This window comes from Cheilinus undulatus, linkage group 1 (genome assembly GCF_018320785.1).
Source record: "Cheilinus undulatus linkage group 1, ASM1832078v1, whole genome shotgun sequence".
NCBI classification, from domain to species: domain Eukaryota; kingdom Metazoa; phylum Chordata; class Actinopteri; order Labriformes; family Labridae; genus Cheilinus; species Cheilinus undulatus.
Window position 1 is genome coordinate 35368360 of NC_054865.1, and position 14772 is coordinate 35383131.

General features: G+C 38.2%; 1 protein-coding gene across 2 annotated transcripts in view; it reads left to right on the forward strand.

Annotated features, from left to right (window-relative positions):
- The window catches only part of nedd4a (NEDD4 E3 ubiquitin protein ligase a), a 44147-nt gene that overhangs the window by 12174 nt on the left and 17201 nt on the right, over positions 1-14772 (forward strand). Inside the window, exon 1 of one of the 2 annotated variants that reach the window (XM_041785340.1) lies at positions 5849-7174. The exons of the other annotated variant lie outside the window; for it this stretch is intronic. Within the exon in view, the coding sequence (XP_041641274.1) occupies positions 5849-7174 (1326 nt within the window). Of the gene's footprint in view, positions 1-5848; positions 7175-14772 lie in introns of those variants that run through there. 2 annotated transcript variants of the gene reach the window in all.

Here is a 14772-nt window from a genome sequence, read left to right on the forward strand (position 1 = left end):
TTTTAATTTAGTTTTAGTTATAGTCTTTTGCCAAAAATATCTTTTAGTTTTAGTCATAATTAAGCCATCTAAATTGTTTTAGTTTTAGTCTAGTTTTAGTTGACGAAACTTCCCAACATTTTAGTCAACGAAATTTACAGTAAATTTAGCCGACTGATTGGATCTCTCCCCAACTTACCCCACGACCACGCAGCAAAAGCAGTTGTGATTAGATCTCCCCTATATCTCATCCCAACTTTCCACACAGCCAAAATAGCTATGATTGGATACATGCCTAACTTGCCCCTACTTTCTACATGACGAAATTAGGTCTGATTGGATAAAGTCTAAAAATTTTCATCTCGTTTTTATTTGTTGACTAAAGTGTCAATTAATTTTGTTTTAGTTTTTGTCCATGTGCACTTGTTTTTATTAGTTACTGTCTCGTTTTCATCAGGGGAAAAAAGGCTATTAACAAAAACTATAACGAAAATAATTAGTCAACAAAATTAACACTGTTATAATCAACCTATACCTTGATATGATGTCAGGGAATTGTTGGCTGTCATTTAGTTTAAACCAACATTCTACTATGAAAATAGAAAAAAGTCACACATTTCTGTTACTTTTTAAACACCACTGATAAGCCCAAACTTTTGCTAATTTCTTAACAAATCAGAGTTTTCATGTTTAGGTCCTGTTGGTCTGTAAAGTGTAAATAAACCCCCAGCTCAAAGCTAACTCTGCCCACTTCAGGAATTTGAAAAATGCTGAAGAAGTGGGCACTCTGGAGGAAGGAGAGTATTATTGTACCTTTAATACAAAGTTTGTGACACTGAGGTAGGAAGGTTTCTGTAAGCAGTTGAATTCATCCTGTAACCTTTCAGAAACTGTTTTTCAAAGCAGATGTCTGAGCTCATTTCAAGCCAAAAAATACAGATTTTGAAATGTCAGAAATAATACCAGCATTAATGTGCTTTGTCAAAGTACAGTTAGATCCTTCAGTTTACAACTGGAAAAAATGTTGAAGTGTTTACAACCTCTTTAAACTCCTGTTCGAGTGATTAGAATCGTGGGGCATCACAGAGATGATTTTTTTCCTCCATTTTCTTTGCTCTGATCTGATCTTCCCCTCTTTTTGATGTGCCAGGCGTTGCCACTAAGCTCCGCGCCAAAATTGCAGCAGAGTGCACAAGCAACAGACGTGACCATGCACTGCGCTCACCTTAGTAAGACCCAGATAATAGTCTTGTGTCACACAACATAAAGACAACAACAGGGTTGGTAGCGGTGCACAGCATATATTGCATCCTATCTAAAAGCCCTATGATACATGATACATGATACATTTGACTGCTCAAATGAAGTAGGATGGTAATTTTTGTCACAAAACTACTGACACATATACAGGACAAAAGAGGTTAAAAGACATTAAGAATGGTTATACCCACAGGGAGCACCAAAACCACCACATACTACTACATACTAAGAGGTCTTCATAGGAGCTTTAATACCATCTGATAACCTGTGACCTTTTTTAGTTGATTCTAAAAGCAAGGCATAATTTTATTTCAAGAACAGTAGTTTGTATCTCTAACAACTGTCCTTTGTATCTTCTAATGCACTCTGAAGCTATTTCACACTGTTTTTTTTACTTTTTGTATTAAAATAGTACCATTTATTTAAATAAACCTTTCATTTTTCTCACCGAATTAAAGCTACAGTGAGTTCTGACATATCGTCTCCTTGTCTGTCCTCCCCATGGAGGAAAACTGCCTCATCAACCTGTCCGAACTGGTATAGTCGCTCAGCAAATGTAACTGGAAGCTGCATACTAGGTTTTTGGAAAAAAAAAACTAGTCCGTGATTATCTACAAGTCAGGAATTGTTCTCAAAGCACACAAAACTGTTAATACTTGTAATAAGCCACCATCCTGCCGCTGTTGCATCTTCCTTTCTCTTTAATGTAATTTGTCATTGTTATGTAGTACTGGTGTTTAGTTTGTCTTTGAGAATGAACAGTTATGTGGTTTGTCTTGTGCCACAGCATTAAACACATATAGATAGCTGTTCATGCCCTCATTGTTGTTTTATTTATTGTTTGTCTGAGTGTTTCTAGAACACTCTGTTATGTCAGAAGTTTACTCTGGCATAAATAAATAAATACTGGGCGTGACTGACTTAAGGCTGACTTGTCATGCTCTAGGTGGATTTTGTTCAAATCTGGAGGGTGTGTCAGCGCTGTGAACGTGCTTGTGTGCACGTGTTTGTGTGTCAGTGCTGCTCTGACACTGACAGGAATGAGCAGAGAGAGTGGGGAAACTTGTTGGAACTGAGTTGTTTGATCTGTCTCTTGCAAGATATGAACTTTGGAAATTGTTCTGCATTGAAAGCTTGAAAGGAAGTCCACACCACTGATTTCCATGCCCCAAATAACATTTGCTTTTGAACAAATGTGCTTTTTTATGTGAGGGTGACATGACAAATATCACAGGTATCATCTTTAAGTACAGTAAAATGTACAGCTCAGCACAGCAGCTAGTCTGACAAGCAAACATATGAAGTTTGTTTACCTTCTCACTTGTATCCCGTTTACAGCAAGCTGGTACTAGCTATCCATTTAAATGTTTTATATGTGCACACACTTTCTGAAAAGCTCACACAAAAACCAGTTTGCAGTGGTTTAAACATCTTATATGCTTCTTATTTTCTTTAAACATCATGTTTCATCTTGTGTTACCGTCCTAGTCATGTATACAGCTGAGCTGTGGAGGGAGCATAAACAGATGACAGCGCAGTGAATTCTTGTGCAACAGTTGTTTGACCAACAGGGTCAAAATTCAAGTTGCAATGCTATGACAGAAACATAAATCCAAATTGTGTTCATACACTATTTATAGAAGTAACAGGGAGTTGCTCCTGACAACAGTTTGGATACCTTACACCAATTGCTGGTGGCAGTATTTGTAGAGTACAAACTAATATTTACATTTCATTGCCTGTCCATTTACGTTCCATGGACAATACGTCATAATTTTCATTATATTTAAGATCTATGTTTTGGACTTTTTATGCCTTTACTTATAGATGAGGACGGTGGATAGAATCGGAAATAAAGACGAGAGAGCAGGGGAGAGACATGTGGGAAAGTAGCCACAGGCCAGACCAAACCTGAGCAAACCAGACATATTCAAATATTTATTTATTTATTTATTGCTGCTCTGATGAAGTCTTCATGGTTGAAAGGAAGTAAGTTTGTTAAAATGTTCAATAATTACTAGTGCTGTCAAGCGATTTAAGAAATGATTAATGTCATATACTAATAATATGAGGAGGACTGTTATGCAGATTGATTTTCTGTACAACACTATAATTGGTTATGTTAACTACATCCAGTCTGTTACTCTATTGACATCCTCCTACTTCAGCACACTCACAGTTTGCACCTCTGCTCTCAGACTGCACAAGGCTATCTGCCTCCTCTTTCTGTCTCTCTGCCTCCTCACTGGGGCTTTGCTACTCTCTAAAGTTACGTTTTTATTCCTGGTGCAGGAAACTTCTTGTTAGTGAAATCATGACATACCATAGTGAAAGAGTGTGCTTTTTGATCGCCTTTGGACCTTTTTACAAGGTTTTAAAGCAACAACACGGGAGTAAACTTTAAACAGAGATATCTACACATCAGTAGTGAATTTGAAAGTGGTACTTCAGCACATCTCTGTATGCTTGTCCCTGTTTGTTTGTGCACATTATAAATCCTAGATGGTGTGTATCTTTTGGATGTATAATGAAAAAAGTACAGTGGACAGTTGTAGAGAAGAGTAGAGTAATATATCAGTGCTATCAATTTAAGTGAAAAAAAAATCTGTGATAAATAAATCCAAAATAATTTTCTTAACTACATTATAAAACAATATACATTACATTATTTTTACATTCTGTATTATAGAAATTAGAAAACCACCAATACTTAAAATAGATAAATAAAAACATACATTTTGGTCATATTTTTAATACAAGAGCCGAGAAAGTCCATTTACATTCTTAGGTCAGCAAGTACTGATGTTTTCTAAGTCTTTTTAGTGTTTCATAAAGTGAAGTTCACGTCTCTATCAGAGCAGGCAGAGAACAGAAGAGGTGACACTCTTTAAATGTTGCCATTGTGCAGTTTAGACAGTACGTGCAATTTCTAGTATCCAAAAACCTGTTGTTGCTGTGTTATCGTACAGGTATTGATATCATTTAGTTACCAGAATCATATTGAAGTTTGAAATTCTTGCGTGGCAACAACCCTGTTGTCTATGTGTGTGGCACTGGAGCTCGCAATCATTTTAAAAAGTGCTGTTAACATGTATGGTTTAGCAGCTCATTATCAAAACTCATTACTTCTTCCCCTGCTGATTGACAGAAGCATTTTCTGTCTTATATCCAGCCTCACCCCTAACCACACCTCACTGACCCAGTTTATGATGACGTTACTCTAGGAGTTAATTAAATATAGCTTGCCCTTCAGTGCAAGGCGGGCGCATTGTTCGTTTTGGTGACACATTCATTTAAATATTACAGTCGGCTTTGCTTTATTATTGGCCCATGACACCATACTGTATGACTTGGCACAAATGAGTCGTGTGCGTCACACGACTTATCTCCTGGCTGGGTGAGTGATAAATAGCTGATCACAAGGTTTCCTGGTAGATCCTAGTCTGGGTTTAAAAAAATAGGTGATGAGTTCCTTTGCAGTCTTCTCGTGAATCATGTCTTTATCCTGGATACGTCTCTTACTATTGCAGCGTATACTGGAACTGTTTTAGATGCAGCGTAATGCCCTGAAATAGGCCATCCTGGCACACAATAGTCTGCCATTAATAAATAGGTCTGTCAACAAGCATGGAAAGGAAATAAGAGCAGCATTGACTGTTACATGGAGTGTCATATAACAGGTGTCAAGTCACCATGGAGGCAGTCTTGGTTCTATCTGGTTCTTATCACTGATATCCTATCATTACTTTATTTCTGCTTCTCTGTTGTGACACAACTTCAGCATCTTTGCAAGCAAAACACTCTATCTGGAATATTTCTCAGCTATAGTATGCTTTTGATCAAACAGTTTGTTTTACAGTTCACTTTCTTACATTTGATCACATTCTTTGGTGGTTAAATTGTATGCTTTGTCATTTTCCTGAGCCCACTGCTCAGTTTTAAACAGAATTATGTCAAAAGCCATTCTCTTTGATTTCCTGTAACTCTATAGCAGTGGGTAAAAATATTTGTGGGGGCACAGAGCAGCAGAAACGTTAGAAGCATAGCTGCTGCAGGAAGTAGAGTCTTAAGTGAGTGGCCCAGAGCAGATGTAACAGTTTACCAGTGCTTTAGTCTCAGATGCAGCACACAGGGCTTCCTTTTTTTTGTTTTTGTTTTTGAGAAAGGGAAATCAAGAGTAAGGTGACTGGAAAAGACACAGTGTGTTTGATGTCAGTCTGGCTGGGACTCAGGAGGTACAGTGAACTAGCAGCTAAGCTAAGGTTATAAAGCAGGTCAGTGTGGAAACTCTTTAAAGTTCTGAATGATTTTGTTTTTCTTTTAGTGTTCATGCTGCTCTCCAAAGGGGCTAGTGTCTGGGATTGCTCTAGTTTCAAAGGTCGTATGTTTGGGTCATGTCTCCAAACGGAACCACTGACCTCTTCTGACTAAAAGCTGAAGTCAGCCTGGAGAGGAATGTAGGTTGTCACCAGAGCTATTTTGGCAATGTACAGCCGCTAATGATTGTGATCACAGAGCAGAGCTTGGAGCAGTTGCTTTCCTTTTTTCCGACCAGCAAGTGTGATCATGCAGCTCTCACCAGCAGTGCAGGGATTAGAGAGTTAAACGAATGGCACGTCGCCTGCGCTTGCATTTCGCGTCAAGACGAAGCAACACGGACCCTCTGTCAGAGAGCCTCAGCAGCCATGGTGAGGAGAGTGGAGTCAGTGTGCCAGCTCGAAGCCCTGCAGAGATTCTGGCGCACAGTTCTGTCCACTTGAAGGTGACTCCTCTGTCACCAGAGAATGCTAATTTACAGCGGTACTCTTCAGTGCTCGTACCCAGGGTTAATACTGGAGCATGTAACAGGAAGAGCATACTGCAGATCTCCCTGCAGCCTTGTGGAAAGCCCAATGGAGAGGTAGACGGCAGTATAGAAGATGGAGACCCGACAAGCGGTGAAGGAGGAGCAGGTAGCGGCTCTGAGGGAGGCTCATGCAGCAGTAGCATGGCAAGTGATCCTGGGTATTGTAGCAGCAACAGCATATTTGAACCAGAGGCTCCAGAAAAACACAAGACCACTCAGGAGAGATGTCTGCGCTGCTGCAAGTCCAAGGTTCCCCTGAGACGGTGCTCCTCCTTGGTTATATTTCCTAAGAGCCCCTGCACCACCCCACCTGCATCTCCAGTCAGTCCAGTGGCTCTTCCTGCTCTCCCACCCATAAAGGGCTCCCATCAGTCATCTTTTCAGACATTTCAGACATTCTCACAAGATGATGAGGAAGTGACTTGCAACGGGTCCATCGCTGCGCCAGGAAATGGCCACCGTCTCCCAAAAGGAAGCTGTTCAGCTGAGTTCAGGGATACTAAACACATGGTGCAATTTAATATTCCTTTACAGGATGAACCAAAATGCAGAATGGAAGACAGGAGTAAATTAATGGAACTGTCATCAAGTCTTGACAGATCAAATCGGCACTCAAGCAGCGTGCTGCTGCATTTTGCCCACCACAGACCAACGATACTGGGGAATGGAGCTACGACTATGGCTACGGTTAACGTGGGATATCCTGAAGCTCCTCACCCAACCACACATCCAGAGGGTGAACTTGACCCTCGCAAAAAACTGTATCGCAGTACCTCTGCTTGTTTGTTTTCCTCAACAAAACCATCAGAGAAAAACCAGAAGGCCTGTTTATCAGGAAAAGGCCAGGAAAAGCCTGAGGAAAACCATTGTCATCGCGCAATACAAAGGAGCTTTTCCCTGGAAGTTCCCTATGCTAACACTGGAATTTCATGTCATGTTTCAAATCCAAAACTCAGTAGCCCTTGCTCCCCTCATGTTCACATTCATTTGTCTCCTTGCTGCCCTGCTAAGTTGCCTAGCTCTGTTACGGATGTAAACACAAGCCACAAAGAGGATGATACACCAAAGAGTCCAAGTCAAAAACACGAGGTGAGTTTTGAGTTCCCATCCAAGATGCTTTAGTATAAATTGAGAAGCAAACAGGTCTTAAATAGTGCTTGCCTCATGAGACCTTATGTGTCATAAAGTCCCTTTCAAGGAGCCCTGCACAGTGTCCTGTTATGTTGTTAAACTGGTTAGAGTGGATTCCCTTTGCTTTTGTTTGAGTGACTTTACTCTAACTGTTGTTCTTAAAGTCAGACAGCCATGAATACCATATAACAAGTATTTGATTATGAGCTAAATTTAAGATATTTGCCTTTTTTCTTGTTAAAATAGTTGATATTGAATTTTTTTTTTCAATGTGGCTCTTGACTGCTTCTGTAATGCTGTTCTTCTTCACTACTTTGCCATTCAAACTCCTTCAAACTTTGTGTACTCAGCCATTAGGCTTACCATAAGCAAGAGCGAAATTCAGTAACTGAGAGGATTGCTACAGCTAAGTCATGCAATTAACAAGCCCAATGTGGACAAACATTCGGAGGTGTTGGGTTACATTACAGTAAATCCATTTGCATATTGGTTTCCAAGAAAAGAGAGACGGAGGAGGAAAAGTAGCCCATTTCACAACTTTAGGTCTGTTTGTTTATAGCAATATATGAAAATATGCTGAACTTTAGAGTAGTTACCTTTTTTATTATTCTGTTAGCACTATGAGTAATCGACTTAAGTATTTACCCGGACTAATTTTAGTGGTGGGAAAAGCAGTGCCCCTTGCTGGTATAAATAAAGTTCCTCTGAAATATTCCCCCTGACTCCAGATAGTCTGGTGGTCTGTAGCACTGCCCAGTCCCGTGGATTCAAATTTAACAGCATGATACTAGAGCAGCGCACAGTCATGCCAGCCATCTGTGGACATGGTGTGTGTGTCTGTGTGGAGGGGGTATGTAATGCAGGCAGGACAGGAGTGTGAGCCTTTCCCAGTAAAAGGATGGTGTGTCCCTTCCCTGTGGGTCCCCCTGCCATGCAGTGTTTGTGAAGTATTAGGTGTCAGCCTCCCCCCTGCATTTAGCAGCTTGTCAAGTAAGAAGGTCTCCTCCAGTAATTAACCAGACCATGTACTTCAAAGCACACTTTTGATTTTCTTTTTCTGGTCTGGAACCTACCATGTCACTTTAATTCCCCATGAACGCCCTCTTAATGCATTTCACTGGATTTCGATGTTCATAGTCCTTAAGGTTAACTCGGTTCAAGTCACATCACATGTTTTTTCTGATAAGTCTGAATCAAATTTTACACGCCTTTGTTTACATTCTACACACACCCACAACAGAGCAACAACTGTTATTTACACTCTGTAAGGTTACATATTTATCAAAAATTATGCCATACTTCTAAAGTGTACTAAAACTTACCTAAAAGCATCTTGCTTGAATTTTTCCCTAATACATTATACTATGCTTTTGTAAATGGCATCAAAATTTATTGACTCAGTATATAGATAGCAAGCTTTGTACTCATAAATGATCTTTTACCGCAGTGGTAAAAAAGTGATAACTTCATGCTGTGTGCAAACAACAATGCTAAATGTATTTATCACAAAAGTAAAAGCAAAATAGATGACACTCAAATTCATTTTAAAATTTAAGAAACCTTTGTGTTAACCTTAGCTGGCGAAATTATCCATCACTTTTTCAACTCATTATGGCTACTGGCTGTATAATTGTTTAAATAATGCAACAAAAGCTAAGAAAACAGTTAAAAGTGTTCAAAGTGTAGCAGCAGGCTTATATGTCTACAAAAACTCCACAGTGGAAATATTTCAGCTCTGTCAGTCTTATCTGCAGTGCCCTCGTAACCCGACAAGCCTCATATCACAAGTTAATAAACAACTACAAGTGGCTGTATTAAACAAGGAAGGTCAAAACATAAATCAGAAATGTCTCTGCTCACCCGTAACTTGGTGGAATCAATATTTTGCTTTTTCCCAAAGAGCAGACTTTATGTTGATAAAGGGAAAATATTTCTTGTACAGATCAATTTCCTTTTAATGACTAAGGTGGGTGCAACAGCCACTTTATTTGTGTTTTTTTTTTCCTGGTTAGTTTTGGATACCATCACATGTGGTAGTATGTGGTTTAAAAAAACAGTGCATAGCTTATCTTTAGGCCTTAAGGTTTAAAACACTACGGCCTTTTCTTATTTAAGAGCAGAATAAATGCTGATAAAAATGAACATAGTATGCAATTAGACTCTATGTTATTATCTCAAGTCATGTGTGGGCAAAAAAAAAGATGGCTAAAATAATTTAACAGTTTTAACTTAAGGTGCAATGTGTAAAATCGCAAGATTTTAGCAACATCAAATGGTCAAATTCCAGGTGGTGAGGCTCACTGGTAGTGGTAAATGTGCAGCAGATTTTTTGAATATGGGTTTCTGTTATTTGCTCCTTTCTGTGGTACTGTAGAAATGTGCAACATGCAAAAATCCAAGATGGCGGCCTCCATGGAGGGAACCCTCCCTTTGCAAGAAAAGGGAGGGTTCATAGAAATAAAACGATGTAATATAACATAATCTTTGTGGGTTTTTAGAAGTTTAAGTTTCACAAGCTACAGTCCACCTGTTAAAAGTAGTTTGTCGCTGCCAAGCTATGATGGATATCGCTTATCTTCAGCTCCACAGACATAGAACATGTGTCTGTCGCTGCTGGCCACAAGCTCATGCAGGATGTGGTCAGCACTGCTTAATGCCACATGCTAAACTGAGTTGTGTTTAGTGTCACATGAACCTTCAGGGAGGCTCTGAATGGACATTTATCTGCAGTTCACTTTTATCCTGGATGGTCTCATGATGCATCCAGAGTATAAATGAACTATTTGTCAAGCTTGGCCTCACCTCAGCTGACATTCAGGAAGTTTTTCAGGGAAAATAACTAAAACCAGTTTGTTTGGTGATTAAAAATGACAACTCCACTTTTTTAAGCAGCAAGGATACTCAGTAATATAAGCCTGTGGCTATTTATGGAACACTGAGCTGAGTTTTAATGTAATCATAATTATAATACTTTATTCATAGATCATTTTTAAGTTAGAAGCACAAGTTATGTGCACCTAGACAGACAGGCACCTTCACAGTCACACCTTCTGACAGTTCTGAGTTATCCATTAGCCTAATAAGCATGGCTTGGATTGTGTGAGGAAGTCTGGAGGAGTGAACCCAGGCGAACATGCAAACTCTGCAGAGAAAGGCCCTGTCTAATGAAGATTCAATCCACAAACCTTCTTGCAGCGAGGTGACAGCGCTACCCAATGCATCACTATGCAACCCCAAGAGACAATATGAATGTAGACACAAGCAATAGAAAAATAAAATAAAGTTAAAATACACACTTTAGAGCTGTAATAGTATGTAAAAAAGTGTCTCGATAAAAGGATTCAACAACAAAAAGAGAATCAGATTTGACAGAGAGGACACTTTTCCATCAGTTTACAGTCTCTGAGTGCGTTTGTTTTGTTTTGGGTGTGCTGAGGTAGTGGATCAGAAATCCTAGAAGATAAAGCATAGAAAATACTAATGTAACATTTAAATAATTAATCCCTGCAGATGTTTCTGTGCATGTTTAGTAATTCCTCAATGCCAGTTTGATACAAACACCAGCCAGCATAATGTCCTTAGAAAGTTCACATCTTTTTGACACTTGTACTTGAAGCTTATGCAGTAAATATGTCCCTTATCCATTCATTTATAAGAAGTAGTAGATAATATAACAAGGTCATCCACACAGACAAATGACAGGATAGAGAAGTATAAAATATCCTTCAACTCTGAATCACAGTCAGTGCCTTAATCTGTAGAGCTTTTTGTCTCCTAGTCTTCATAAACTGACCATTTTCCCTACACTTACCTCAGCTGTTGAGAACAAGTGAGGAACATAGTTAATCATGATCTACATGTGCTCATCGGCTATAACATCTAAGAATTCCCTTAATCTGAATTTTCATTGATGTTGAATAACATCTGGCATTAACAACAATGACTCTTAACTCTTCTTTTTACATCAGTCCATCAGAGACATAAGTTTGAAGGAAACATCCTATGAAGGGTTTTTTAAAATACTCTGGAATCATACAAGCAGTGAGTCACAGGATGTGATGAACAAAGGAAGTACACAGGGTAACAAAGAACAATTATTACTGACATATTAGTCATCTTTGAGTACAGTGTTTTTTAAAAATGGTCATTCTCTTAAATGGTTGTACTCCTTCATTTTTTATTTCCATTTTAGCTGTTTGTATCATCCAGTGGCTCAGAGGTGATGCTGATTTTGAGTAACTCCTATCTCCACAGAATCAGCAGCAGTTTGAAGTCATATTCATAGAGCATTTTTAAGTTAGGAGCACAAGTTATGTAGATACAAACAGGCACCTTCACAGTCACACCTTCTGACAGTTCTGAGTTATCCATTAGCCTAATAAGCATGGCTTGGATTGTGTGAGGAAGTCTGGAGGAGTGAACCCAGGCGAACATGCAAACTCTGCAGAGAAAGGCCCTGTCTAATGAAGATTCAATCCACAAACCTTCTTGCAGCGAGGTGACAGCGCTGTATCATGTTGTCATTCTCTTAAATGGTTGTACTCCTTCATTTTTTATTTCCAGTTTGAAGTCAGATTATTTTTGCCTTCATTCTCTTGGGTAAAACAGCCACTAGTTATTCTTCTCTTTTCTCTGTTAGACCTGGGCAGTAAATCAGTGTTATTGATAAATTGTATTTGTGGAAAATATTGATTATATCTAGATTTTTCTTGAACTTTCTCCGCTGTCCCTACAGGCTTTGCCTGGTTGACTGAATGAGAAAAATTCTGATAACACCGGCTCACTGAGCAGATGGAAGTTCATATTGTTTGGTCTCTGCTTGTTGTCTGATTTTAATGCTTGTTTTTTATTTTCATTAATTACATGATTGATATACACTTCTATATGTATACCATCAGTGTGCCGGGAACTACAGATGGAAATTAGCTTGTGGCTACAATCTGGCACTTTTACAAGTCCATGTTCATTTTTGTGTACTGTCGCCTACAATATATAAATGATTAAAAGTAAATAGAATAAAATCTAATAAAGTCATTCTGTGAACAAACACTAAAATTAGCTTCAGAGTAAAGCCCAATTAGCAAAATAAATATTAAGCTTTTATAAATAGGGTAGGGATGCATGATATTATCTGTTTGATATTGGTATCAGCAGATATTAGCTTAAGTAGCGTATATTGTATTATCTGTACAGATGAATATTTCTGCCTATATTTACAACAGATATTTTGTCTTTAAAAGTCAGCCTATATCAGCTGTAAATATTAGCCGCACATAAAAATAATTTAGTGGAATTTTGGGCTGGACCAACAGACGTACTTCAGCTGAAACTTTCTTCATTCATAATTATTCCTTACACTTGTGCTTTGAGGACTTAAATTTGCCAATCTGTTCATCAACAAGAGAAGTTGAATTTAGTGTTTTAATGACTGAAATTTTATGTCTGAACTATATCTAAATATCGGTATTGGCTAAAATTATTTTGAGGATATTGGCATATTTGTTAGGGGCAAAAATCCATTGTCATGCATCCCTAATAAAAGGTAATGTATCCTATTTGTAGCATGATTGTTCCTGTTCTGCCTTATTTGTTGAATCTATTTTGTTTCAAAACAAGAAAGGCAAACTCTGTACTTAAGGTTGATATATGATAGCATTAAACACAGTCTTAGTCTTTATGCTTCTCCTAATACTAAATACTCTGCTAAAAATATACATAGCACTTTTAAGGACAAGTTTACAGCTCACAATTGAACCCAAAATGAAAATTTAGTTTACTTTTGTTATATGCTATTGATAAAATGGGGGCAAAGTATGGTTTGAGTCTTTACTTCTTTTTTTTTTTTTTAATTGAAGCAGGAAAATTGATTGAAATAGTTAAACAGGTTCCTTTAAAAAATCTGATTATAATATTTTTTGCAATTTTATTTTTTTTTATCATCCAGCCCGATACTCTCTGTTACTTCAAATTCATGTGATAAGGAAAAACACTTAGTAAAGTTAAAGTTCATCTGATAAACATACTGACAAAGACACAGACATATTCATAAGGGTTTACAGCATGGTGACTGTTTATTGGTTGTTGCTTAGGCACATGTTGCCTTTCTTTTAACCTGAACTTAACTGCTTCACTTGGCTTCACCATTAGAAGCACAAGGGCAGAAGGCAGAGGCCTTACATCTATATTTGTTCACGTAAACACACTATACCTCGTTTGGACACTTTGACCTGCCGCTGGTGTTAATTTGGTCACAAAGCTGACACCCCCTGTGAAGTGTATGTTTGCCTTCTGTCTCTCTGCTCTGAGAATGTAACGGCTGTAATAAACACTCAAAGTTAATGTGTTTCAAGAAAAAATCAGTGTTATTATAATCTAGTTTTTCTCTTTCCTCTTGGATTTCTTCAGTAACTGTCATTGGTTCAACACAGTGCAGTATTTGTGTTAGTATTTGTTAATGTAATAATGTTATTAATAATGGCTTGGAAATAAAATGATTCAGCAGTTTAATTTCCCAGGTAAACTGTTGTTAACTTGCATGACATAGACATGATTTGAGATGTAATACCTTTCAAAAATACCCTCAGTACAGGTACATCTCAAAAAATTCAAATATCATGAAAAGTTCAATATTTTTTGTCACTTATTTCAGAAAGTGAAACCCATATGTAATATAGACTCAATACACATAGAGTGAAATATTTCAAGCCTTTAGTTCTTGAAATGTTGATGATTATGACTTACAAATAATGAAAACCCAAAATTCAGTGTCTCAGAAAATTAGAATATTACATTAGATCAAAAAAAAGGATATTTAAACAGAAATATCAGGCGTCTGAAAAGTATGTTCATTTCTATGCACTCAATACTTGGTTGGGCCTCTTTTTTCATGAATTACTGCATCAGTGCAGTGTGGCATGGAGGCGATCAGCCTGTGGCACTGCTCAGGTGTAATGGAAGCCCAGGTTGCTTTGATAGTGGCCTTCAGGTCATCTGCTTTGTTGGGTCTGGTGTATCTCATCTTCCTCTTGACAATACCCCATAGATTCTCTATGGGGTTTAGGTCAGGCCAGTTTGCTGGTCAATCAAGCACAGTAACACCATGGTCATTGAAGCAGCTTTTGGTACCTTTAGCAGTGTGGGCAGGTGCCAAGTCCTGCTGGAAAATGAAATCAGCATCTTCATAAAGCTTTCCAGCAGAAGGACGCATGAAGTGCTCTAAAATATCCTGGTAGATGGCTGTGTTGACTGACTTCAAGTGGATTCTGTGCCGCTCCACTCTTCCTCCAGACTCTGGGACCTTGATTTCCAAATGATATGCAAAATTTACTTTCATCTGAAAAGAGGACTTTGGACCACTGAGCAACAGTCCAGTTGCTCAGTGTAAGCCATAATCATCAACATTTCAAGAAATGAAGGCTTGCAATATTTCACTGTATATGTAATGAGTCTATATAATATATTAGGGGTGGGACAAAAAATCGATACACTGAAATATTGCGATACTTCCTGGCGTGATACTGTATCGATATTTTAAAATGCTGTATCGATATTTAATT